Here is a 24,725-nt window from a genome sequence, read left to right on the forward strand (position 1 = left end):
CATCAAACCCTCTTCGCCACCGCAATCCCAATATGGCACGCAGCGCCCACCGCCGCACTGAGCAACGCGTGCGCCGGCGCGCGCAGCGCGCCCTCCTCGACCGCGGTATCGAGGTGCGCGAGCTCGTCGTCCCTAAACTCCTCGAGGATCTCCGCGAGGAGCGGCAAACTCGCGTCCGGCTCCGCCTTCTCGCTGTTCGCCCGCAAAACCGGCGCCAGCGCGCGCAGCTGGTCGTCGTAGTGCTCGCCGATGACCGTCTCCACCGCCTCGGTGCACGCCATGGCCGCCTCCTTGCCCAGCAGCGCCGTGCCCGCGCCCAGCCCCCACGCGAGGACCTGCCACGCGGGGTAGAGCGCCGTCGGGCGCACGGCGTGCTGCGCGGCCACGCGGGTCAGCGTGTTGAGGTGGTGCCGCTCGTTGTCCCACATGCCCTGGGCGAGTTAGCGCGCTGCGGGAGGGGAGGGGGGCCGGGGACGAAGGCGGAGACGGAGACGGGGGGAGCAACTCACCTCGACCTGGGAGGCCGTCTCCCGATCCCCGCGCAGCTGGCACGCCCACTTCTGCCCGCGGTAGATCCAGTTGGCGCCGAGCTCGCCCGCGTGGTCGACGCGCACGATCTCCTCGAGCAGCCGCCGGTCGGCGGGGGCGAGGTCGGGCGAGGTTGTGGTGCCCGGCGCCGGGGTGGACGGGCCGGCAGCAGCGTTGCCTGGCGGACCCGGGGGGCCGCGCGGCGCGGGCGGCGCGTATGCGTGCGACGCGAGCGCGCGCGTGAGCCGGGCCGGTGTGGCCTGCAGTGTTGGTCGGAGTGTTGCAAGCATCGCGGTGCGTGAGTGGTTAAGTGTGATGTCGGTTGCCGCGAAATTACGTCTCGGCATCGGAGTGGTTCGCCGCGTTGTTGTCCCTCCACCAGCTGCCGTCTCCACAACCTGCTCGCCGCACCACACGCCCGCATCAAGCCCCTCACAGCCGAACCCCCCCCCCCCCCCCGCGCCGCTGCTGACGCAGCGCGCCCTACTCCTGCTCATGCCAATGCATCCCGCCGGTATACAAAACAAACACACGTCGCGTCGACTATCCTACTCTACGCCGACGCCTCCTCGACACGCTGCCTCTTGGCATTCCGGTTGGGCGAAGTCTCGCGGCTGTTGACGTGCTCCTCCAACAGGCGGTCAAGAACAGCAGACTGGCCGACCTTGAGCTTGCCCTCCTGAACAGCGTTGTGGTAGATACGAAGGATCATGTCAACGTCCTCCATTGACTGGGTGCGGACGTCGGCAAGCTCCTTGATCTTGGCAGTAGCGTCCTTGATCTGCTCGTCGTTGAGCGTCAGGTTGAGCTGCTCAACACGCGACTTGACAGCGTTCCAGCCAGTCAGACGGTGGCCAATCGACACGTAGCGCGTCATGCCAAAGTCGGCAGGGTTGAGGATCTCATATGTCGAGGGGTTGGCAAGGATGGCCTTAGCGTGGATACCGGCCTTGTGGGTGAAGGCGCAGAAGCCAGTGATGTAGTTGTTGAACGGAACCTGGATCTCGACGGCCTCGGCGACAATGTTCTCGACCTCACGGAGCATCGTGAGGTTGTACTTCGACTTGACGTACTCGGGGTCGGCAACCATCATGCGGGCAATGAGACCGCCGAGGGGGGTGATACCGTTGCGCTCGCCAATACCGAGAACCGAGGTGTCGATGTGGGTGGCACCGGCCTCGAGAGCGGCGTAGGCGTTGGCAATGGCGCAGCCAGTGTCGTTGTGGAAGTGGCACTCAATGTCGCAGCTGACGACACCGCGGAGGGTGCGGACGAGCTCGTACACCTGGCGGGGGTCGGCGCAGCCAACAGTGTCGGCAACACCGACACGGTTGACACCAATCTTGTCGACGGTGCGGTAGATGGAGAGGAGGTCAACGAGCTCCGAACGGAACGAGTCCTCGGACGAGAAGCGGATCTCAATGCCCTTCGACTTGACGAACTGGATGACCTCGATGGCAGTCTTGGTGATCCACGACATGTCCTTGCCGTGCGAGTGCTCGCGGAGGAACGACGACGTGCCAATGACGACGTCGACACCGTCAACACCAGTCTCGACGGCGATGCGGGCGTCGTCCATGTGGCAACGGATGTGGGTGAGGATCTTCGACCTCTTGAGGCCAAGCTGGCAGATGGCCTCGCAGTGGGCACGCGACTCGGGCGAGGCGGCGGGCGAGGTGAGCTCGATCCACTCGACACCGAACTCGTCGAGGGCCTTGGCGATCTTGATCTTGGTCTCAAGGTCTGTGTGCGTCAGTAGGGTCCAGCGGGTCTAAACACGGCTCGTCGGCCGCAAGTGGGCGCAGCTGTTGGTGTGACAAAGCAGAGGCCAGGCTGGGGCGTGGTAGAGGAGCCAGAAAATCACTCTGCCGAGTCTTCCACACGCCCACAGCCGTCCTCTGGGCGCTCTGCCACTTGGGGCCAACGCATTGCCTGATGCAAGACGCTGTGCGAAGGGATGTAACGATGCTTACCAAAGCTGGGCAAGCCATTAGCGGATATAAAAAATTGTAAGGGACGGAATACTCACAAGGCATTTGCGAACTGCTCGCCCTCACGAAGCGTCGACTCAATGATCTGTCTGGGTCAGTAACTACTCCCAGATGCTTTGTCCGATGCAGCGGACGTGATGGGGAGGGGTAGGGGTGCGAGAAGCGACTGATAAGGAGCCAGTGCCAGGGATTGATCCGAGAGTCCGTGGGGACGGACTTCTGGTATCGCGGCTCCACATTTCTGGTGCCTCGCGAGTCCACGCCTATGCGGCAAAGATACTGGACCTCATGCGCACACACAATCGTGCACACAGAGGTGACTGACTGGTCGCCAGTGCAGAGGACTGCTTGGCGGGACGCATGGACAGGTTGTGTGGGGTTGCGGACAAGCCGTGGCTGCGCAGCACCCAACTGATTACCCAGTTGCCGACCGCATCACTCGGAACTCATCACACTCGCCAGCTCGCACCACATCGTTTAAAATGCTTCACGAGCCGCCAGCATCGAATCGATAATCGAGAGGCACCCGCCTGGGCGGGCACACTCCCTCGCACGAGCAGCGGCTCTTGGCACCGACCTCCGCTACCATGACGCGTTCTCGACTCCCCACAGCTCTACTCACCTGCCAGTTGCTCGTGTTGCTCAAAAAGTCGGAGGGGCGGTTGTAGAAGCCCTTCTTGTCCTTCTCGCCGCCGTTCAGGTGGCCGTTGGTCTTGACGGCGGAAGCAAGGTCGATGGCGACCATTTCCTCGCTGCCGTTGGCGACGGGCTTGTCCGCAGGGGGGCACATTTTAAATCGAGTGGGGTTTTAAAGGGGAAGGCGATGGAGCTGATATGCGTGCGGTGCAGTGGTTCCGCTTTTTGTGTTTGCTAGTCGGAGAGGCAAGAGTGACTAGAGAGAGGTGTGGTGGTTGTGGAAGACCTCGTAGATAAGTGGTGGTGGATGATGGGGGGAAGGTGAGTTTTCCTTTACGGTGTGAATATTTAAGGAAAGGCGTGTCGGAAGGGAAGGTGGCCGGCTGAATGGGCCGAGCGAGCGAGTAGAGTTCGAAATGCGTCAACGGTGGGGGGAAGGGGAGATTAGAATTCGACTCGTAGTATGCAGGCACTTGGTCACAATCCACAGCGACGAACGGGCGGGCGGCTTTCAAACGGGCGGCGGCTCGGCGAGAGAGCTCAGGAGGCCGGAGGACGCGTCCAGAGGGCTCCAGACCAGCCGCCGCCCGCCGCCGCCGGGCCAAGCAAACCGCAGACTGGCTGGCTTACTATGCCCAAACGCCCAACGCCGACCGAGCCAGCCAGCCAGCCAGAAATCGTTCCTTTGGCGGCAGTGCCGAGTCGACAAGTACGACGATTCAACCAATCAGACGTCATTTGCACCATTGGCCACTTCGAAATTGTCCTTGTTGACTTTTCGGGTCATACGGCCTTGGCGCATTTTGGGAAAATCGGCCGCAACTGGGCCTGTGTAAATGACGACGGCGTCGAGTGAGTGACGGGCAGGGATAGATCGGCGCATGACGTGGCATTAAAGGGTAAAGTGTTTTGATACTGGCAACGTGTCCCACCATCACGTGACTTCCGTTGCTTTTCCAAAACTCCATTGTGGCAAATCCCCCAAAGGATGAGCGGGAGCAAATCTTAATGCACCAGTCGTCCCTTGCACCGTGTCACCACTCGTCACTGGCAGGTCTGGCTGCTGGCTGGCTGACTGGCCGCTGGCCGCTGGCCGCAAGCGAACGCGCGTGTATTGTCGCTGGACGGCGGTATGGCACACCTTGGGTCTCGCTGCCTCGCTGCCTGCAACACGACACACAAAGACAATCGACTCTCCACCTTCAACCTATTACTGACCTCTTTCATTCGTAGCCAACGTCTTCTATCTTATCCTGCGACTAGAAGCCGGCGACGACCTCCCCTCTTCATCTCTTCCTCCTCTCGCCACCCTCCCTTCTCTTATAATCGACGGCCAAAAATCTGCTGCTCAACGTAGCCAATACTAAACCAAACCCCTGGCAACACCCTCCTCCCAACAAACATGGACGTCGCCACCCTTTTCTCCAATATCCTGTCCCAAGGTGAGCACAAGCACGACTGGCCACCCAAAGCACTCATTGCTAACACGCCGCAGACGAGGCAACTCGTAACACGGCTACCCAGCAGCTCGAGGCGGCAGAGAGGGACAACTTTGTGAGTGGCTACTGGCCCATTTGTTGACCTGTTGTGTTGGATGCTGACCCTGTGCCTCCCTCGTCCCCTGACAGCCCGCCTACCTCCACACTCTGGCCACAGAACTTGCCAACGAGCAGGCACTTCCTCACATTCGTAGAGCCGCAGGTCTTGCATTCAAGAATGCTCTCTCAGCCCGAGTAAGTCATGCATGAGAAGGAGCGGGACAACGGAAATTATTCGGGCGCTAACCACCTCCGTTTCTCAGGACGCCGTCAACCAGCCAGCTCTGTCCGAGCGATGGCTGAGCCTCCCCGATGACGTCCGCAACCCTCTCAAGCACACCCTCCTGCAGTCGCTCGCCTCGGGTGTTCACCAGGCCGCGTCCGTCTCGGCCCAGGGAGTGGCTGCTATCGCCGCCATTGAGCTTCCCCACGGCGGCTGGCCAGAGCTTATCGGCCAGCTTCTCGAGTTTGTCCAGAACCAGGAGAACACGCACCTCCGTATCGCTACCCTCCAGGCTGTTGGTTATATCTGCGAGGTTGTTGTGAGTCGTCGCGAGCGCGCCTCAGATCCCCCTGCTGACCTTGCCAGCAACCCCAGTTCCTTTCGGCTCGTTCGAACGAGATCCTTACCGCTGTCGTTCAGGGCGCGCGCAAGGAGGAGCCCAGCACCGAGGTCCAGTCGGCTGCTATCAACGCGCTGTACAACTCGCTCGAGTTCATCCGCGACAACTTTGAGCGCGAAGGCGAGCGCAACTACATCATGCAGGTCGTCTGCGAGGCCACTCAGTCGTCGTCGGTCACTGTCCAGGTCGGCGCCTTCGAGTGTCTTGTCCGCATCATGTCTCTGTACTACGAGAACATGGAGTTCTACATGGAGCGCGCTCTTTTCGGAGTGAGTCTGGCGCCGAGCCCGGGACATGCAGCGCTAACACGCCACAGTTGACCATCATGGGCATGAAGAACCCCGAGGAGCGCGTCGCCCTCCAGGCTATCGAGTTCTGGTCAACTGTCTGCGAGGAGGAGATTGAGATTGGCATCGAGGCCCAGGAGGTGAGCCCTAGCACTGAGGCAACGCTGACATTACAGGCCCTTAGCTACGGAGAGGAGCCCGCCATCGAGTCCAAGCACTTTGCCAAGATGGCCTTGAACGAGATCCTCCCTGTGCTGCTCGAGCTCCTTTCGCAGCAGGAGGAGGACGCCGACGAGGACGAGTGGACCAAGTCTATGGCGGCCGCTTCGTGTCTCGAGCTCCTCGCCCGCAACGTCGGCGACGCTATTGTCCAGCCAGTTGTGCCTTTCGTCGAGGCCGGTATCCGCCGCCCCGAGTGGCAGCACCGTGAGGCCGCTGTCATGGCCTTTGGCTCGATTCTTGACGGCCCGGACTCGACCACCCTCGCGCCTCTTGTTACCCAGGCTCTGGGTGCTTTAATCGGTATGCTGCAGAACGACCCCGACATCCACGTTCGCGACTCGGTTGCCTGGACCCTGTCCAAGATCACCGAGCTCATGCTCGATGTCATCGACTCGAGCATGCACCTCCAGAGCCTCGTTACTGCTCTTGTTATGGGCCTGAGCAGCTCGTCGCGTATCGTCAACTCGTGCTGCTCGGCGCTCAACAACCTCGTCTCGCAGCTCCTGCTGTCTGGTGACTTTGGTGACGAGCCGCCCACCTCGCCCATGTCGGCCTACTACGAGGGTGTGTTCAAGGCCCTCATGCCTGTCTCGGAGCAGCCCAACAACGAGTCCAACTGCCGTTCGGCCGCGTACCAGACCATCTCGACCTTCATCTCGTGCTCGGCTGCCGACACGCTGCCCATTGTTGAGCAGGTTGCCATCGCCATCCTTGCCCGCCAGGAGGCGCTTATCGGCATGCAGAACCAGCTGCTCGGCATGGACGACCGCAACAACTGGAACGACATGCAGATCAACATCTGCGTTGTTCTCCAGTCGTTCATCCACAAGTCGCCTGCGCTCGTGGCCCCTTTCGCCGACCGTATCATGACCAACCTGCTCACGGTCATCTCGAGCTCGGCCAAGCACGGCGGTGTTCTCGAGGACGCTCTTGCGACCGTCGGCGCTCTTGCCGGCGCTCTCGAGGGCGGCTTCCTCAAGTACATGGAGGCGTTTGCACCCTTCCTGTTCCAGGCGCTTGCCGTGTTTGAGGACTACCAGGTTGTCCAGGCGGCCGTGTACTGCGTCTCGGACATTGCCCGCTCGATTGGCGAGGGTCTTGTGCCCTACGCTGAGCGCACCATGGTCGCTCTCATCGACATTCTCCGCAGCCCCGTCATCCAGCGCCAGGTCAAGCCTACTGCCATCACTGCTATTGGTGAGGTCGCGCTTGCCATTGGCCCCGCGTTTGTCCCCTTCCTCGAGACGACCATGAACATTCTCTCGCAGGCGGGCAACACTGCGTCGTCTGCCACCGACATTGCGCTCAACGAGTTTGTGTGGACGATGCGCGAGGCGATTGTCGACGCCTTCATCGGCATCCTCAACGGCCTCAAGACGTCGGATGCGACGCCATTCCTCCAGTTTGTCCCCGGCATTCTCAACTTCCTCCGCCAGTGCCTGGCAGAGGAGGAGCGCACCGAGGAGTTTGTGGCCGCTGCCCTTGGCCTCATCGGCGACATTGGCGACACGTACAAGGTCGCTGTTCGCGACGAGCTGCTCCAGGAGTGGGTCCAGTCGGCCATCCAGGTTGGCCGTCAACGCGGCGCGTCCAAGCAATCGCGCTCGAACGCGGCGTACGCGCAGCGGACCATCCGGGAACTCTCCAAGTAGAGGGCCTATCGATACCCCTGCATTCTTACGATTTGATTGAAGAATACACTCGTCTTCCGTTCCAACCACTCCCCGATCCCCGACCCCAACCCCACCCCCGTCCCCCGCCACCGTCAAGAATCGCCATTCAGCATATTTCCTTCTTCACCAGCATGTCACGGCCGCGCCCTGTCGTCCAAGGACGAACATCGCCGCCCTCCCGCATCAAGTGCCCGATCAGCATCTGCAACATATCACGACCGAGGTCGTCAAGAGTTAGTGTAACTGGCCCTGGGGGAGCCTGGAGGCCTCCCGGATTAAGCCAAGGAGTAGTAGTAGTAGGTAGGGTAGAGTAGGCTTTGTAGTAGCCTTGATCTGGTGCATGGTAGTTTGTTTGCGAGGTCGCGAGGCCGCGAGGCGCAGCCGAGCGGCCGAGGGGGTGAGCGGGGGTGGGTTGAGGGGAAGGGCTGGCGGTATGCTGACGAGACGGAGTGGAAGACTGACTGGGCGGCGGAACGTGGCGCTGACGCCAGACTGGGGGGCATGAAGGCCGTGCGCCCGGTGTGCGTCGCTGTGTGCCATTCTGCCAGGCGAGACGCCAGACCGGCGCCAGACGGCGCCAGAGTGGCTGAGAAGGCGACGAGTGGGGCGGCGCGAGCCGGTGCGGGCGTGCGAGTCGGGGCGGTGGGCTGCAAGCCAACATAAGGACTCACGACACTGGCACAAGTCGTCTCGGCTCTCGACACTCACACAAGTCGTCTCGACGCTCAACACGGCCCAGTCACACCATGGCAAAGCGCTACCTCGACTCGAGCGACAGCGACGACAGCGACAGCGACGCGTGGTACGGTAAGCGCGGCAGGGTGGGGCCGGCGGCGGGGGTGGGGGTGACGGGGCCGGTGGCCGCGGGGCCGTCGTGGGCGACGGCGGCGACGGCGGCGGCGGCCAGCACCAGCACTCGCGCCGAGCCCACCGCGGTGATCACGCCCAAGGCCAACGGCAAGGCCACGCCCAGCAAGACCACGGCAGGCAAGACCCCGCCCAAGACGACGCCGAGCAAGACGACGCCCAAGCCCAAGCAGCCCACGCCCAAGCCCGCTCCCGCCGCGTCGCCCAGCCCCAAGCCCGCCTCCTCGCCCAACGCCGCGCGCATCCCCTCGGCCGTGAAATCCCGCCTCGCGTCCATCGTCGTCGCGCGCGGCGCGGCCGCCGCCCTCGCCGACCTGGGCACCGTCGCTGCCGAGGTGGGCCCGCCGCCGCCGAACTCGCTGACGCCAGCTCGGCCTGACCCGCACCCAGGTGTCGTCGCAGCTCGCCGACAACCGGCGCAACGTGCGCAAGAAGCTCGCGGATTTCGCGCGCGCCCTCGATGACTAGTCTATGCATGTGCTACTTGTCCTCGCCGTCGCTGTCGTCGCCGTCGCCGCCCTTGCCGGTCAGCAGCGACTCGGCGTCGCGGCGTTCGCGGCGGCGCTTGACGTCCCACTGGGGGTGTTAGCACCGAGCGCAGCGAGGTGGGGTGGGAGGGCGCTGGCGCCGTCGTCCAGAGACAGGGCCTTGTCGCCGTCGTCCAGAAAGGGCGCTGCCGCCCACACCCTCACGCTGACCGCTGCGCGGCCAGCGCTCGCACTCACATTATGCACGCGCGCAAAGTTGACCTCCATGACGGTCACCTGCTCGCGGATCCACTCGAGGTCCTCGACCGCGTCGGCGAGGGATTTCTTCGCCGAGCCGAGCTTGCCGGCCAGCAGCTCGGACGCCTCGGCGAGCGGGTACATGAGCATGGTGTTGGCCTGGGGGTGGGTGTCAGCGAGGTGTCTGCGTGGCTGGGCGGGCGGCGCGCAGCTCGAGCCCGCTCGGCCCGCTCTAGTCGCACCGCACGCAGCTCTCAACCCGGCCCGCTCGGCGGGGCTGCGCCCCGCCTCGCCCCGCAACTCACACCAAGCCACAGCCCCACCTCGCCCGTCTCATTAACCTCAGCCTGGGCAAACAGCGTGTCGTTGAGCTCGAACAGCGTCGTCAGCGGCGCGTCGGCCGCCTCCTCCCCGCCGTCGCCGTCGAGCAGGTCGTCGAGCTCGTCGTCAGAGTCCTTGTCCCCGTCCCCCTCCTCGTCGGCCTCGCCGAGCGCCTTCCGCCGCCGCGCCGCCAAAAAGTTGACCACGCTCAGCGTCTGCTCAATGTCCGGGATCTTGGCGAGCAAAGCCTTGCGGCGCTGCTGCAGGTTGAGCTCCATGTACCGGTACTTGCTGGGCGGCGTCAGCTCGCCCACGGCCTGCGGCCCGAGGCCAGCACCCACGCGCTCGTCTCCTGGAACTTTTTGATCACGCCCTCCACGTCGGCGTCCTTGCCCCCGACATACTCCTCGACATTGTCCTGCGAGTGTTAGCGCTGCGCTGGCGGGGGTCTCGCGCCCCGGCTCCCCACGCCGCACTCACCACGAACGGAGCGCGCGGGATGCCGCGCGGGTTCAGCTCCATCTGCTTGGACGACGATGCGGCCGCCATGGTGGTTGTGTGGTTGCGACTTGCGGCTCGCGCTTGGGCTTGGACTTGAGTTGTGGTCGTGGTTTGGGCGCGTGCATCAATCATGGCGGCTGGCGGTTGCTGACATTTACGTCCGTCGTGGCCATGTGGCGAATGCGACTTTCTTCATCCTCATCCTCCATTCCTCGCAACACACACACAACTCGCGCGCTCGCTCCGCTCGCTCACCGCCTCACCGCTGTACCGCGCACAATGACATCCATCTGCCGACTACAAGCCGTACAAACCACCGTCAAAGCACGAACCCGAGCAACGATTAGGGAAAAGGGGTATCCGCCAAGGAGGGAATCGGGCACGGCACGCCGCCGCAAGCGGCACAACCAGCAAGCAACCACCCGCGTCGAGCCGGTCCCTCCGGCGGGTGGTCTAATGTCCGTGAGTTAAAGAGGCGTCGTCGTAACCGTGGGAGAACATCTATACTACAAATCGGGAGAGGGCACAACAGGAGGTTTTACGCATTCGTGACAGTCAGGTCCCGGCCGCCCTGGTGGACGCCGTGAGAGCCGACACTGCCAGAGCTGTCGTGCCGAGGGAGCGCGCCGCCAGGCGCAGCGTAGCCCTCGTACGGGTCGTCGTTGTAGCTGTAGCTGTTGTAGTAGTTTTGCTGCTGCTGCTGGTGCTGGTGGTCCGAGTGGCCCTCGGCAGACATCTCGGCGACAGGAGCAAGGCCCTGAAGCGGCGCAGCGTACTGGTGCGCAACGTCGTACTGCGGGTCGCCGTACGTGTGGCCATAGTCGCCCTGGGCCTGCGTGTAGTCGATGTCGCCGTGGTTCGTCTGAGGGTGACCGTTGTAGTAGTTGGTCGTCGCCGAAGTGGCGCCGAAACCAGCAAGACCAGGGGCAGTGGCCGTCGACGAGCGGTCGCCGCCGAACATGGGCGGCACATCGACGAGGTGCGCAGCGTACGGGTCGTAGCCACCAGAGGGGTCCTCGTAGTCGTAGCCGTTGTGCAGATTGGCACCCTGCTGGTCGACCGAGTGACCGCTGTTGGTGGCCGTGTAGTAGCCTCCGTACTGGGTCATGCTCGGCTGGTCGTCCTCCTCGTCGAAGCGCGAGTGCGACGCAGCGGCCGCAGCCGCGGCAGCGGCAGCAACGTCGCGGTCGAGACGCTGGCGGCGGCGGCGACGCAACATGAGGAACGTAAACGTGACGACAATCGCCGTCACGACGAGGCCGATAACCACAAACACACCGGCGACAGCGCCAGTGTTGTCAAAGAAGCTCGACGCGCCGTGCGACGACTCGGTGCCCGGGGCGTGAGTTGTGGGCACAAACTGCGTCACAGTGATAACGTTTCCGTTCCCGTCCGTCGACAGGACCAGGGTGGCCGAGGCCGTGATTGAACGACCGGCAGAGTCGGTCGTGACAATGTGGGTCGGGATGGTCGTGGGGGAGGCGTGGCTCGACTGCGACGGAGTGACAACGGTGGTCGATGTCAACTGTGGTGGGGCCGAGGTGGTAGGAGTGGATGATGGGGAGACGCTGGAGGGGGATTGGGATGTGCTGTCAGACGTGGTGGTAGGCGTCTGCGAGGTTGTGGTGGGAGAGTTTGAGGTGGTCGTGGTGGTAGAAGTGGAGGGTTCCGTAGTGGTAGTGGAGTGCTCTGTCGAAGTGGTAGTAGTGGCCGACTCTGAGGGCGAAGTAGTCGTCGACTCGCTCGTGGGCGAGTTGGACGTGGTCGGCGAGACCGACGGCTCGGTCGTAAAGCCCGAGCTGCTGTCTGTTGGTTCGACGGGGTCGGCAGAATTTGGTGGAGGCGACGACATGGTTGGAAGTGGATGAAGAGGAGGAGAAGACAAGACGAGACGAGGTGAGAGCAGTAAAAGCAGTCGTCAAGGTCGTCGCGTGGGGTGATTTCACGAGGGAGAGGGTACGAGGGGCAAATGTCGCGAGTGGGGTGTAACCAAACTTGTCAGCGCGATTCGACCCAACGCAATGGGGCGGTCTGTGTTGGACGAGGGATGTGCTCAAAAACGTCAATGCTACAGTGTTCAGAGTAGACACGAGTGGCCCAGCTCTGATCACGATAGCACCGAGGAGAGTAGTGATGCGAGGAGGGGGAGGAGGGCAAGAATGACACGACCAAGTCGTGCCGAGCCAGTGGCCAGTGGTGGTTTTAGGGGCGCGGGCTGGTCTAAGAGGCGGTCGGCGGGAGGCAGCCGTCCCGCGTGGCTAGGAAGCGGATCCGTCCAAAGGGTTGCCGCAGCAGCCACGACCAGCCAACGTCCAAGAGGAAATAGCCAAGCCAAGTGCAAAGACTGGCCCGAGACTGCCGCCTTGTTGTGCATGCATGCGTGCGAGGGAAGGAGCGTGGCAGATTGTCAAGGCAGGCAGGCAGGCAGGCGCCAGGGAAGACCACCGGCTCAGAGTCCAACTCGTTCCCAACATAGGTAGAGTTTACGTCTCTTTGGTGTGCACACGATAGGAGGGAGGGAGGGTCGGGTCGCAACCCTTGGGGGTCGTCGACGACTCTAGACGCGTTGTTTGGAGCGCCAAACTTACCGCTCATGTTTAGTTCCCTTTGGTGCGAGTCGAGTCGTCAGAAGAGTATAGTGGTTGCCAGTGTCGAGTTGGGCGAACAGCAACAACGAGAATGTGTAAGTAGTGTAGTGGTGGTTGTGGATTGTCCATGCGTCTCGTCTCTCTACATGCATGCAAAGGCCCGACTGGCAAAGGGGACGAGGGGGGGAAGGGGGGCGGTGAATGCAGGCAGGCACTTGGGCGGCCGGGCGGCCAGGCGGTGGTGGGCGGGGCTGGGGGGCGGTGAGAGCGGCGAACTGCAGGGCGCGCGCGCGCGGAGACTTGGGCCCAAAGGGGAAAAGTCGCAACTGGCTCACTCGGTCGTCTCGTCTTGTCTCTGCACTTTGGCCGCCACCACCACTCACTGCACCAGCCAGAAGTTGGAGCCAAAGCGGCGCCCTCAAGATCAGGTGCTCTTAAAGGGTGGCGTCCGAGGCGGCGCGGCGCGGCGCGGCGCATTGAGGCCAGCCAGGCGCGGCACTTGCGCTGGCAGAGACAAGAGACGGCGGTCGGAGGATTGACGGTTAGATTGCTGCTGCTGCTGCATGATCGTCTTGCTCATCTTGTTCCTCTTTGCCATTTGTGTAGATCCGGCGAGCGGCGAGCTGCATAAGCCTTGTGGCGTCGGGAGTACGGAACCCAAAGCATTGTTTGGGTGGTGGTGCATGGGCGTCGTCGTTGTCGTCGTTGTCGCGTTTTGGCGAGTCGAGGGAAACTGGCCGCGTCGCGTCCGAGTCTCGTGAGTCTGGCGAGTCACGGCACAACCCCCCAAGGGCGGGCAAGGTGGCCAATGCTTAGTCTAAGGGCAAGGCAGTGGGCGGCCACTAAGGGTCGGTCAATCAGGAATCTGCAAGGCGGCCCAGCCAAGGCGGCGCTGGTAGCGTGACCTCGACCCAGGAGGGGGGGGGGGGTCATGCATGGATCAGCCAGAGAGAGACATGCGACTCCCAAAGGCAATGCAAATGTCGCGGTCAAATGCCATTCCATCTCGTTCCTAATCATATGATCATTACAATCAGCACCGCCGCCGCCGCCGCCGCGAGGCTGTGCAACTGGTCTGCGTGCATCTAGACGGAGTTAGCGCCAATCTCCCTTGTCCTCGTCCTACTTTTCTATATCCGCCTCCCATTCAACCACGTGCTTCGACTCTTGAAGCTGCCGATCGCCCAGTGCACTTTCGTCATCCCCCTGCCTGCCTGCCCTTTGCAGTACGCGGCACGGCAGCTCGGCCCCACTCACTCGTCTACGCACCGTCGTCACCGCCGACGCAACGGCCGCCGAAGCAGAGGCCAGAGATAACTACGCGAGATGCATCCATTCGACCACAGCCCTTTCTGACTTTTTCACTGCATCGCATCGCACCCATCACACTCAATGTCCAGCAACACGCCCACCTCCACGCCCACCCCCGTCAAGCAGGTCGAGAAGGCGGCCGTCAAGGTCGAGAAGGCTGCAGAGGGCCAGATCGACACGCTCGTCCACGACGACGGTGAGGCGCATGGGGCGGGCGCTGTTGCGCTGTTGTTGTTGCAAACTCGTGGCTCACACATCCAGCCGACACCACCGACTCGAGCATCCGTTATGGTACGTACCGCTGCATGCGACGCAGACGCACCGCACCGCACCGCACCCGCTGACCCTCCCCAGCCGGTTACGCTCGCCGGATACGAGACATTGTGCGCGCCGGCTCGCGCTACACGGCGTACAGTGCGTGTCGCTGTCACTGCACCACTGACCCCCAGCCAGCGACGTCGGAGAGGCCTTCCGCCCTGTGGTCCCTCCCTGGGTCGGTGAGTACCCTGGGCGGTCGTGATGACGCCAGGCGGCTGACAAGCAGTCACCGCCGCGTACGGCGTCTCGTGGGCCTACCTGATCGGCGACGTCTCGTGGACGACGTACAAGGCCAAGGAGCAGGGCCCGACGCCGCTCGAGGCGGCCAACTTCTCCGAGCCGACGCGTCTTGGTCTGGTCGCGGTCAAGCGTTCCGTGTTCCAGGGTCTCGCGTCGATGGCCCTCCCGGCGTTCACGATCCACACGGCGGTCCGCTACGCCGGCAAGGCGGTCAAGGACAGCGCCAACCCGACGCTCAAGCGCTGGGGCCCGACGGCCGTCGGTATCGCCATTGTGCCGGCGCTGCCGTACCTGTTTGACCACCCGGTGAGCACACAGGCTGCTAACATTGTGGCCGCCGCTGACGCCCCGCGCAGGTCGAGTACGCCGTCGACCGCGTGTTTGACAAGATCGAGGAGTCGCTCGAGAAGAAGAACGCGGATGGGTCGAAGAGGACTGATCTGTAGGGGGCTGCGTCGTTGTAGAGTGGTACAGTGCTGTGGCTTCTCGTTGGGTCGTCTGGCTCCGGCTAGGGGTCTTCATCTTGCTTCTCGTTGCCTCGTGTTGCTCTCGTTGCCTCGTCTTGTAGCTCGTGCCATGATGCATGCTTGTTTGCGCCGTGTGGGCGTGCTGGGTATTCGTGCGTGCGAGCGCATGCATCGTCGCACCCGGTCATACGCATGCAGCTGTCGCAGTACCTCGGCCCCCGATGTCTGTCCTCCAGCCTCGGCCACCATGCCACGCGCGGGACTAAACCATAAGCCCGCACGTGACGCCACCACTGCAGCCAGACGCTCGCTCGCTCGCACCGTCGCGCTGCAAAAGTTCAAACCTCATCCTTACTCCCCCTTACAAGCTCCACGAACCGCTATCGCAGCACACGCACGGCGGCCAGTCCGCCCCCTAGGCTGTGGGTAAAGTCCCCGGAGCCTCGCGTGCGCGCGCCGCGCCGCCGCCCCCGAGTGGAGAGCAGGCGCTGCTGAGCAGCGCCGGGGCCGGTTAGTCGAACGGCGCGCGATGTGTCAGGCTTAGCCCGACCTCCGCGCCCGCCGACGGCGCGGCGGCGGCCCGACCCCCCGCCAGCAGGCGAAGATACGAGCCGCTGGGGCCCGGGGCTAGGACCGTAACCCGCGACACGACGACAAAGTGCGCTCATGGGCATAGTCATGCGGTTGCCCCGGTCTGCTCTGAGAGCTCAGAGCAGCGGGGCTACTCGATGGGGCTTAGAGTGGAGCTTGTCCCTTTCAGCGCGTGGCGCCGCCGGGAGGTGGAGTGCCGCGCGGTGATGGGGCGCTCGCAGCGCCGGCGTAGCCGGTGCTGCTGGGCGTGGTGGTATCGGCGCGGCGTTGAGACGACGACGTGCCGATGCCAGCGTGCCCTTCTTCTTCTTCCTTCCTTCCCCTCCTTACTCCCTTTCCCCTCCCCCTTTCCCCACCTCACACACACACCCACACACACCCGCCTCGCGCTCCGCGCTCGGCGTGGCGACCAACCCAATGATGCTTGAATTTCTTCAGCGCCAGCCAGCAGTGCCAGGCCGCGGGTGACACCGGGGCTGCTAAACGCTGCGAAGCGAGGGGCGACAAAAAGACACTGAGGGTTTTGTAGCATGGATATGGATTGTACACCTGCTGCGTGTGCGGCGTTGCGGCGGCACTGTGCAGCTCCCAAAAGAGTTGAGCGAGGCGCGAGCGGAGCGAGCGTGTGGCACTGGCGGCGGACTGAGTGCGCGGGCTCAGCGCCAGAGGTCGGCCGCGCGCTTGCCGGGCACCGAGCCAGGCGGGCCTTGTGAGATGCCGAGGTCGCGGATGGTGCCCTGGGGGTGAGCATCGAGCGAGCGGAGCGAGCCAGAGGGAGCCCGACAGCGAGCCGACGGCATGCCACTCTGCCGCCGCCTCGCTGCGCTCGGCGACACCACTTACATTCTCGAGCTGGTACACCCACCCGTGCACGTGCACGCCCTCTGCCCCGCGGCGCTTCCAGTCCGCGGCCACGACGTCGCTCGCGAGGATATTACGCACCTGCTGCGCGACGTTCTCCTCGACCAGCAGGTCGAGGCTCGGCGGCCCGTCGGGCGTGTGCATGGCGCGCGCGAGCGCCGTCAGCGGGCGGAGGTAGCGCTGGATCGCTTGCGTCTCGGGCGTGGGCGGGAGCATGGAGGCGCGCAGGGCGGTCTGGCAGCCGACGCAGTTGGAGTGGCCCTGCGAGGCGAGGCGAGCGCGTCAGCGCGAGCCGAGGGCCGCGCGCGGGGGAAGGGGGCCAACTCACCGCCACGACAATGTGCTTGACCTTGAAGTTGATGAGCGCGATCAGCATGACCGCGTTGAGGCTGTCGTCCTGCGGTGTGTAGAGGCTGCGGGTCAGCCAGCTGCGGCTCGCAACGCTCGCCCACGCAAACCCACTTGGCGATCCCCCGGTGCACGAAAATGTCGCCGGGGTTGGCGCCCATAATCGTCGTCTCGGGCACGCGCGCGTCCGAGCCTACGCCGTGTCAGCTGCCCGCCTGTCGCCCTCGGCGCGACCCACACCCGATCCAAAGAATCTCGGGCCGCTGGCCGGGGTAGTGTCGCGGAAAGAAGCTGGGCGTTAGCTCTGCGCAGCGACCCGACGCACCCCGGGTCGACGCGGTTTACGTGGTCGGCCCAGCGGAGGTTGTTGTCGATGAGCGATTTCTGCGGCAGCGTCAGCGGGGCAGGGCTGCCGGCGCACCAGCTCGGGGTGCTTGGTGCTGTCGTGCTGGTCGGTCGCGTTGCGGTACGGCATTGTGGGGTGCGGGTTGGGTGTGGGGGGAAGAGTTGCAAAGTCTGGCTCGCTCTTAGGTACGGCCAGCCGCGCCAGCTCGACGCCAGCACCGCGCTCTCGCGTACCTGCTCGACACCCGAGGCCCCGGCGGAAGGGCGACGGTTGGCAAAGTCACACTCGGCGGAGGCATGCGCGGCGGCGTCGGCGCCGCGCCTCGAGCGAGGCTGGGCGGGCGTCTCGGCTGGGCGGCTGGGCAGCAGCGCATACTGCATCGGCGCATGGTGATTACCTGGCCAACGGTCGACGGTGCACGCCGCGCCGCCACGCCGCCACGCGCACGGACCGCCGACGCCGCCGGCGCCACATTGGCGTGTATGCGCATTAGCCATAACCTGGGCCGCGTTGCGCGCTCTTTTGTGTCATTGTGTGGCCTCTGCAACTCGTCTCGATCCTCTGAAGGCCCGTGCTCGCGCCGCCTGGATCGATCGAGGCGGCGGCGCGGGTGGTCGACCTCGTTGCGTCGCACCCCCGATCCACTCCCGACGCCACACGGCCTGCGCGCGCACGGGCCGCGAGGAGAGGTTTGGCCTCTCGCCTCTGCCTCGTCGCACCTGCTGCCTCGGTGATCGGTGCCATTCCGACGCTCGGTCCCCCGCAAGCAATGCAGCGAGGCCGCCGGCCCCGCGTCATCGAGGACGTGTCGTGGGACGTGTTGCCGACGCGACGTGACGCCGGCGGCAGTGGCTGTGCCTCGCGGTTTTCCATTCTTGATTTCTGCGCGCCAGCCGCCGGGGCAGGAGGGTAGTCGCGAGCGGGGTAGTCACGCGCTGGCGGGTTGGACTGAGCCTGATGGGACCGATGGGGCCGACTGGGACGACGTTGCGTGCCGCAGAGCTCCCGCTGGGTCTGATGCCATCTCAGTCCGCACTCAGCGAGAGGGAAACGCATATAGTTGTCTTATCTTACATATGCAGTCACCCGAGCTCCCGAACCCCCGTGTCCTGTGTATCCTCGGCCTGCATGGCAGCGCGGAGAGCGCATCAACCAGTGTCCACCACACTGCCACACTCGGCTACTGGTTGGCCTCGGCCAACCTCCACCTTGACTTTAGCTCTTGGCCGCCCCACCCTCCCCCTCCCCCACTCCAGTTCCAGCTCTTTCGACCGCTCGACTCGTCTCTCATCTCCCAGCACACCCCACACCATGGCCACGACCCCCGCCGCGCCCACCTTTGCATTCACCGTCGCCGAGTCCAAGGCCGCCGTCGACGCGTGTTTGCAGGTGCGCATCGAGGGTGCGTCGGCAGCTCGGGCAGTTTCACTAACCCCCAGTCTTCATCGACGAGCAGGTGCGCGGGGCGTCACTCACCGCTAACGCCAGGGCTTCTCGATGGACGACGAGATCGACGAGTGCGTCGCGCCCCGCGCCCACACCGCCCCGCTGACGCACGCAGGCACGACACGGCCGGCGACCACATCTCCTTCCTCGTCTCCGACACGTCGCTCGCCCCGCCCAAACCCGTCGGCACCGTCCGCCTCGTGCCGGCAAAGGGCAAGCTCACGCGCCTCGCCGTGCTGGCCGCGTACCGCAAGTTCGGGCTCGGCCGCCAGCTCGTGCAGCAGCTCGAGGCGTACGTCCGCGCGCACCCCGACGCGCTGCGCTCCCAGGTCAAGGTCGGCGCCGACGGCAGGGAGTACGTCCAGATCAAGATCCACTCGCAGGTGGGTGTGCGCGTGCAGCCGCAGCCCGCTGGGCAGGGCTGAGTCGGCGACACCGCTCACACCCAGATCCCCGTCATCCCCTTCTACGCAAAGCTCGGGTACAAGCCCGAGGGAGAGCAGTTCCCGGAGGACGGAGGTGGGTCGGCGCCGCGCGTGAAGCAAGCTCACGACCACAGCTCCCCACCAGAAGATGGTGCAGGACTTTTTGGTCGAGCAGTGAGCGCGGCGTGTTACGGAGCGACCTTCTCCCACCTGGCCGTTGTCGCGTCAGATCAGTGCCCTGCTGCCTGCCGCTACTACGCTTTGCTACACGCAGTACATTACACAACTATGAAAACATACACAATGCCCAACTCTGTCTTAAATTGTCAGCTCACGCTTCGCAAAAGCAATCACGCAGCCACGAGATCAGAAAACGATGAATCACCAAGTCCTCTTCCCCGTCCACTTTTGTACACGGGACGTTTAGCAGCCGAAGCCGCATGGGATTTGGATGCTGTCCGCCCATCGATAGATTTCATCATGAAAGTGGGAGGGGGGGGGGAATGGGGACTTACCAGTAGCGTGTCAGAGTTTGAAGACTACAACGACGCATCTCCCCATAGCAACTCCCCGTGGCAACCTAAAGCGTCAGCTTTGTCTCACTCGTTACACAAAATGAGAGGAGGATGTGCGCTCAGTCAAGGCTGAAAGTGTCTCGTCAATCGCCGCCGAAGCGGGTTACGAATGAGGTAAAGTATGGTATATGTTTTATCTTCACTGCGCAGGGGAGGGGGATGGGAAGGGGGTAGACTCTCGACTTACCTTGTAAACCTTGGAAGAACGCTCACCGGCACACCCACGCGTCAGTCACATCAGTATCGTACCTGTCGTCGTCAGCTACGTCCACAACGCAACATTGAAACAGAAGACAGGCGTCAGGTCATGTGTAAAGTGGTCCTCAAGCGGATCCGGTCCTACCCGGCGCATGCACTGTCCCCAGCCCGCGTCCACGAACCTTGCTAAGAGGTTCGCAACCACGCACCAGGGCGCAGCGCTTAAGAGTTGGATTGTAGTGCTCATCAAACATTCGAGCGGGGGGAGGGGTAGGGAGGGGGAAGCGGGACTCACAGTATTGTTAGTGAGCCAAGGATGGGCTCTGGCGCCACCGCTACCACGCTCCGCTGTCTGCACAGACAAATGCCTTAGGTACGCGTCGAGTGATGGAGCAGAGGGAAGAGTGAGAAGTACGGCGCGATAAATGCAGGTTGAGAGAAAACGGTGCAATAGTTTTTGGTGCGAGTGGTTGCCACGTGGCAACAATGACGTGGCGTTTGGAGTCTCTCGCACCGCACCGGCCGCCATTGCCAGTGCGCTTGCTCGGCCTGCCGTCCGCGCTGCCAGCGTCACCCACCACTTGTCCGCCGTCCCCACGCACACCGACGACGCCAGACGTCACCGCGCGCTGTTGCTCCGCCACGGCGCATAACTTTGGAACAACTGGCAAAGCCACTTTCTCTCATCTTTCTCAACCACACACTCACACATTCCCTTTTGATTCTTTTAATCACACACTGCACCGCGGCCTGCACACCCTCACACGAGTGTACCAGTCACGATGCCGTCGTTTACACAAGCAAACAAGTTTGGCGCCCTGGAGATTGACGACTTTGAGGAAATCGAGGAAGTCGAAATCGAAGAGTAAGCTCGGCCATGGCTCGTGGGGCCAGTGGCCACCATCACTCTGTTCTCGCCGCTGACATTCAACAGGGTCGAAGAGGTCGACGACACTCCCTCGGCTCCTCTGTCCAAGGGCGCGAAGAAGCGCGCCGCAAAGGCTGCTGCAAAGGCTGCGGCGGCCGCCGCTGCCGCCGAGGAGGCCGAGGCTGCGAAGCCGGCGCCCGCCGCGCCAGCAGCCAAGGCGAACGGCGCGAGCAAGAACGGCGAGAGCAAGAACGGCGAGAGCAAGAACGGCGAGAGCAAGAACGGCGAGAGCAAGAACGGCGAGAGCAAGCCCGCCGCGGCCAACGGATCCAAGGCCAAGGAGGCCTCCTCCGCCGTCCCCGCCGCTGCCTCACTAGCCGTCCCTACCGCCGCGGCCGCGAAGAAGGAAGCCGACGCCGATCCCCCTTCGACCCCCACGCGCGTCCCATCGCCCCCTGCGGTTCCCTCGTCGCCGAGGTTCGCCCCCGCGCTCCCGGCCGAGCTGCCGACCCCCACGGCCAACCAGCTCCCTTCCAACAGGAAACGCAGGACGCCCGAGGACTTCACCCCCGTCGGCCCCAACGCCGCCCTCACCGCCGCCAGCCCGAACAAGAACTCTGTCAAGTTTGAGGATGGCGTCGTCCCTGGAGAGGGTGTCGAGGGCGAGAGGACGATCACCCCCAAGAAGGAGACACCTACGGCCGCCGAGCCGAAGAAGCACCAGAACGCCATCGAGCGCACGGTCTGGACTTTCATCATGATCTTCGGGTTCATCAGTGAGTGGGCTGCGGTGGATTCGTCTGACACATACAGCCGTCCTGTCGCTCGGTGCGCCGTACATGATTATGCTCGTCCTCGTCTGCCAGACTCTTGTCTACAAGGAGGTCACGGCGCTGTTCAACCTCCGCGACCACGGCACCAAGGTCATCAAGCCCAGCCCCGGAGAGAAGGGTGACGAGTGGAGCAAGACCCTCAACTGGTACTTCTTCGTCGTCACCAACTACTTCCTCTACGGCGAGTCTATCATCTACTACTTCAAGCACATTGTGTTTGTCGACGCATACTTCATCCCCTTCGCCAAGAACCACCGCTTCATCAGCTTCATGCTCTACACGCTTGGTTTCGTCGGCTTTGTTGCCAACCTCCAGCGCCAGTACCTCCGCCAGCAGTTTGCCCTCTTCTGCTGGGTGCACATCTCGCTTCTCCTCATTGTCGTGTCGAGCCACTTTATTGTGAACAACATTCTCGAGGGCATGATCTGGTTCTTCGTGCCCGCGTCTCTTGTGATCTGCAACGACGTTTTCGCCTACGTCTGTGGTGAGTAACTGTGAAAGGTGCCCCGCTCACTTCCCAGGCAAGCTCTTTGGCCGCACCCCTCTCATCAAGCTCAGCCCCAAGAAGACGGTCGAGGGCTTCATTGGCGCCTTCTTCTGCACCCTCCTCTTTGGCTACGGCTGGGGCACCTTCTGGATGCAGTTCCCCTACATGATCTGCCCGGCTAGGGACCTCGGCGCGAATGCCTTCTCGACTATCGTGTGCAAGCCCAACCCTGTGTTCATCTGGCGCGCTTTCGAGTTCACCGGCCCCATCGGCCAGGCCCTCCAGGCTATTGTGAGTGAAGATCGACTGGGACACTCATTGACACCCAGTTCGGCACCTCTGCCATCCCCTACGTTCCTTTCCAGCTCCACGTCGCGGTCATGGCGACGTTTGCGTCGCTCGTGGCCCCCTTCGGTGGCTTCTTTGCCTCTGGCTTCAAGCGTGCCTTCAACATCAAGGACTTTGGCCACTCGATCCCGGGTCATGGTGGCATGACTGACCGCATGGACTGCCAGTGAGTGTTGACGGGCCTGGAGTGTGCTGACGCGACAGGTTCATGATGGGCATGTTCGCCTACGTCTACTACTCGTCGATTATCCGCATCCAGAATGTGACGGTCGGCTCGATCCTGCAGACGGCCGTTGTGTCGCTTACTACCGACGAGCAGCTCGAGCTGCTGACCGACCTGAAGCGCTTCCTCGAAGGCCAGGGTGTGCTCTAAAACCGAACGGCGACGGCGCGACGCCTGCGGGTTGTCGTCAACCGGAAACCCAAACACGCGCGGCGAAAGTAGAGATCTTCACAGGATTCAAGTCGTGTGATTAATCGCCACAGCGGCGTTCATGATACCATCCATACTACATGCATTGAACCAGAGTGAGACGTGGCGTGGGTTGTGGGAAAAAGTGACTTGGATGTTCTTGTTGAGCGTGATGTGGGCCCCCTCCACCTCCGGCTGTGCCTGGCGGCGCACGTGGAAATTACTACGCTGTCGCGTCGGTCGGTGTGTGCGCTGATGATGCGTTCATCGACGCCGGACAGTACAAGTCGGCAAACAACCAGCGGGGCAGCGTAGCACAACTCGCCACCATGCTCGACCCAATCGCATCGCTCAAGGCGCCTCCTCCGCGGTACCTGCTCGAGTCGGACAGCTCAGACGAAGAGGGACAGGGCGCGTACCCCTCGTCCTCTCAGCCGCGCCGGCCCGCTCCCCCAGCGGCGGAGGTGACGCTCTCCGCCGTCCCCGGCGCACCGGCGCTCAAGCCGTCCTCAGTAGTCGTCGGCATCGGCCAGGCGGGCGCGTACCTCGTCCGCCGGGCGGCCGCCCCGCGCCCCGCGCTCACGGTCGCCGTGGGCCCAGAGCCGGCCGGCACCGTCTTCGCGCTCGGCGACGGCAGCGCGCTCGTCGCCCTCGCCGAGCCGGAGAGCGGGGCCGCGTACGCGCTCGTCGAGGCCGTGCTCGGCGCGCTCGGCGCCGAGGCCTGGTGCGTCGTGTCGTGGTGGGAGTAACTGACCCGGCCCACAGGACACTCGTCTCGTCCTACGTTCCCGCGATGTACATCCCCGCCGAGGCCGAGCCGCGCCTCCCGGACCCGCCGGTGCGCTTCCTCTCGTCGTCGGCGGCCCCGAAGGGGGCGGGGCTGCGGGGGTACGACGCGCCCAACTACGTGACTGGCGTGGCTGGCGCCTTCCTCTCCTCGGTGAGTTGTTGACGCGAGCGCGCTGACGCCCAGTCGGCCCACCCGGCGTCCCCGTTCCACGGAAAGCAGAGCACGCTCCTCCTCCTCCCGCTCCCGCTCTCGATGCTCGACCCCCGCGCCGTGAGCGCCGCGCTGGGCGCCACGACGGGCGCCGCCGCCGCGCTCGACCGCCCCGCCCACTGGACAGAGGTCGACGACGAGCCGTTCGCCGCGCTCGGCATGGGCGCGCGCCGCGCCCACGAGGCGGCCGGCGACGGCGACGACCTGAGCGGCATGTACATGTAGCGCGGGGGGTCAGCGGTTAGTCGATGTATGATATGGTATCGAGGCTGCGTTTGGGCTGTGCTCGGTTCGTTTACAACATGCATGGGGTTGGGGTACGACCGCTACGGCCGAGTGGGGAGGTGGGCGAGGGGGATGGGTCTTCTGGTGGGGCAGAGGACGAGCGTGAGCTCTGCGGCGAGGCGAGGGGCTTGTCTGCGAGCCTTGGACAAAGGTAGAGCCAAGGCATCGTCGTTCTCATCCTGCTGGAACCCCGCTCGCCGCCTCGCGGCGGCTCACGCCGCTTACAACTCCTCGACCGCATCTCGGGGGCGGTACACACCGCCCTGCGCCTCAATCGCCTCGATCACGTCCTGCGGCGGGCGGCCGGTAACACGCACGGCGTACAGCCCGCGCTTCTTCTTGTCTAGCCGTCAGCGCCGCCCCGGCACCGGCACCCACCTATCCGCTGCCAGCGCGCGACCCAGCTCTCCTCAGGCTCCATCATGGCGATCATGCCGTCGTAGATGGTGCTCGTGCACTCGTTCACGCGCTCGTGGCTGCCTTGCATCTGTCGTCAGTGTAACTCGCGGACATGGCACCCACCTGCACAACGTTCTCGCAGTTCGGGCACCCCTGTTCGATAAAGTCTTTGAGCGGCTGGAGCACCGAGCAGACTAGGCAGGCGCGCAGCGCCGGGCCGCGGGACGAGGAGGCTTTGGGAGGCATTGCGTGGGATGGCGAGGAGAGGAATGCAAAGATGTGGATGTGGATGTGGTGTGGTGGCTGTTCAAATCGGGAGTGTGTGGGGTGGAGGTGGCTGAAGGCCCGCTGTGTGCTGCGTGCCTTTTCGCATGCCTAACGCCTTTGCCACCCAACTGTCTCGAAATCGACCTTGACAATATCAAGCTCGACTTGGTCACATCCGCTTCATCACTCCCCCCCATCCC

At 63.6% G+C, this 24,725-nt stretch overlaps 12 protein-coding genes across 12 annotated transcripts; 6 read left to right on the forward strand and 6 right to left on the reverse strand.

Moving 5' to 3' along the window:
- Positions 1-2: 2 nt before the first annotated feature.
- COQ7 (ubiquinone biosynthesis monooxygenase Coq7) lies at positions 3-818 on the reverse strand (the record flags this gene model as incomplete). The annotated part of the gene is made up of 2 exons (XM_069349098.1): positions 3-431; positions 510-818. The coding sequence occupies 2 exons, from the start codon at positions 816-818 to the stop codon at positions 3-5; spliced, it is 738 nt and encodes a 245-aa protein (XP_069212642.1).
- Positions 819-1,081: 263 nt separating this feature from the next.
- LYS21 (homocitrate synthase lys21) lies at positions 1,082-3,309 on the reverse strand (the record flags this gene model as incomplete). The annotated part of the gene is made up of 4 exons (XM_069349099.1): positions 1,082-2,271; positions 2,502-2,506; positions 2,558-2,604; positions 3,142-3,309. The coding sequence occupies 4 exons, from the start codon at positions 3,307-3,309 to the stop codon at positions 1,082-1,084; spliced, it is 1,410 nt and encodes a 469-aa protein (XP_069212643.1).
- A 1,248-nt stretch (positions 3,310-4,557) lies between these two features.
- Positions 4,558-7,477, forward strand: kap95 (karyopherin Kap95; the record flags this gene model as incomplete). The annotated part of the gene is made up of 7 exons (XM_069349100.1): positions 4,558-4,597; positions 4,651-4,709; positions 4,784-4,888; positions 4,957-5,235; positions 5,283-5,585; positions 5,633-5,743; positions 5,780-7,477. The coding sequence occupies 7 exons, from the start codon at positions 4,558-4,560 to the stop codon at positions 7,475-7,477; spliced, it is 2,595 nt and encodes an 864-aa protein (XP_069212644.1).
- Positions 7,478-8,244: 767 nt separating this feature from the next.
- On the forward strand, positions 8,245-8,833 carry Q8F55_000448 (uncharacterized protein; the record flags this gene model as incomplete). Its single annotated transcript, XM_069349101.1, has 2 exons — positions 8,245-8,700; positions 8,735-8,833. The coding sequence occupies 2 exons, from the start codon at positions 8,245-8,247 to the stop codon at positions 8,831-8,833; spliced, it is 555 nt and encodes a 184-aa protein (XP_069212645.1).
- A 12-nt stretch (positions 8,834-8,845) lies between these two features.
- Positions 8,846-9,960, reverse strand: Q8F55_000449 (uncharacterized protein; the record flags this gene model as incomplete). Its single annotated transcript, XM_069349102.1, has 5 exons — positions 8,846-8,941; positions 9,091-9,249; positions 9,396-9,702; positions 9,753-9,829; positions 9,892-9,960. 5 exons carry the CDS (start codon positions 9,958-9,960, stop codon positions 8,846-8,848), a joined length of 708 nt encoding a protein of 235 aa, XP_069212646.1.
- A 490-nt stretch (positions 9,961-10,450) lies between these two features.
- Q8F55_000450 (uncharacterized protein) lies at positions 10,451-12,507 on the reverse strand (the record flags this gene model as incomplete). Its single annotated transcript, XM_069349103.1, has 2 exons — positions 10,451-11,718; positions 12,501-12,507. 2 exons carry the CDS (start codon positions 12,505-12,507, stop codon positions 10,451-10,453), a joined length of 1,275 nt encoding a protein of 424 aa, XP_069212647.1.
- Positions 12,508-13,892: 1,385 nt separating this feature from the next.
- Q8F55_000451 (uncharacterized protein) lies at positions 13,893-14,815 on the forward strand (the record flags this gene model as incomplete). The annotated part of the gene is made up of 6 exons (XM_069349104.1): positions 13,893-14,007; positions 14,073-14,102; positions 14,166-14,225; positions 14,261-14,308; positions 14,356-14,675; positions 14,726-14,815. The coding sequence occupies 6 exons, from the start codon at positions 13,893-13,895 to the stop codon at positions 14,813-14,815; spliced, it is 663 nt and encodes a 220-aa protein (XP_069212648.1).
- A 1,268-nt stretch (positions 14,816-16,083) lies between these two features.
- Q8F55_000452 (uncharacterized protein) lies at positions 16,084-17,111 on the reverse strand (the record flags this gene model as incomplete). Its single annotated transcript, XM_069349105.1, has 7 exons — positions 16,084-16,164; positions 16,271-16,549; positions 16,617-16,701; positions 16,751-16,829; positions 16,875-16,927; positions 16,962-17,020; positions 17,058-17,111. The coding sequence occupies 7 exons, from the start codon at positions 17,109-17,111 to the stop codon at positions 16,084-16,086; spliced, it is 690 nt and encodes a 229-aa protein (XP_069212649.1).
- A 1,182-nt stretch (positions 17,112-18,293) lies between these two features.
- Q8F55_000453 (uncharacterized protein) lies at positions 18,294-19,031 on the forward strand (the record flags this gene model as incomplete). Its single annotated transcript, XM_069349106.1, has 6 exons — positions 18,294-18,384; positions 18,422-18,438; positions 18,471-18,499; positions 18,544-18,811; positions 18,878-18,947; positions 18,988-19,031. 6 exons carry the CDS (start codon positions 18,294-18,296, stop codon positions 19,029-19,031), a joined length of 519 nt encoding a protein of 172 aa, XP_069212650.1.
- Positions 19,032-20,408: 1,377 nt separating this feature from the next.
- Positions 20,409-22,535, forward strand: CDS1 (phosphatidate cytidylyltransferase; the record flags this gene model as incomplete). Its single annotated transcript, XM_069349107.1, has 6 exons — positions 20,409-20,491; positions 20,561-21,270; positions 21,308-21,811; positions 21,849-22,105; positions 22,144-22,328; positions 22,367-22,535. 6 exons carry the CDS (start codon positions 20,409-20,411, stop codon positions 22,533-22,535), a joined length of 1,908 nt encoding a protein of 635 aa, XP_069212651.1.
- A 368-nt stretch (positions 22,536-22,903) lies between these two features.
- On the forward strand, positions 22,904-23,799 carry Q8F55_000455 (uncharacterized protein; the record flags this gene model as incomplete). Its single annotated transcript, XM_069349108.1, has 3 exons — positions 22,904-23,298; positions 23,340-23,514; positions 23,548-23,799. 3 exons carry the CDS (start codon positions 22,904-22,906, stop codon positions 23,797-23,799), a joined length of 822 nt encoding a protein of 273 aa, XP_069212652.1.
- A 281-nt stretch (positions 23,800-24,080) lies between these two features.
- Positions 24,081-24,504, reverse strand: SPT4 (transcription elongation factor spt4; the record flags this gene model as incomplete). Its single annotated transcript, XM_069349109.1, has 3 exons — positions 24,081-24,202; positions 24,238-24,346; positions 24,382-24,504. 3 exons carry the CDS (start codon positions 24,502-24,504, stop codon positions 24,081-24,083), a joined length of 354 nt encoding a protein of 117 aa, XP_069212653.1.
- Positions 24,505-24,725: the final 221 nt, after the last annotated feature.

The sequence above is a fragment of the Vanrija albida genome, assembly GCF_041260175.1.
Source record: "Vanrija albida strain AlHP1 chromosome Unknown contig_1, whole genome shotgun sequence".
In the NCBI taxonomy this organism is placed as follows: domain Eukaryota; kingdom Fungi; phylum Basidiomycota; class Tremellomycetes; order Trichosporonales; family Trichosporonaceae; genus Vanrija; species Vanrija albida.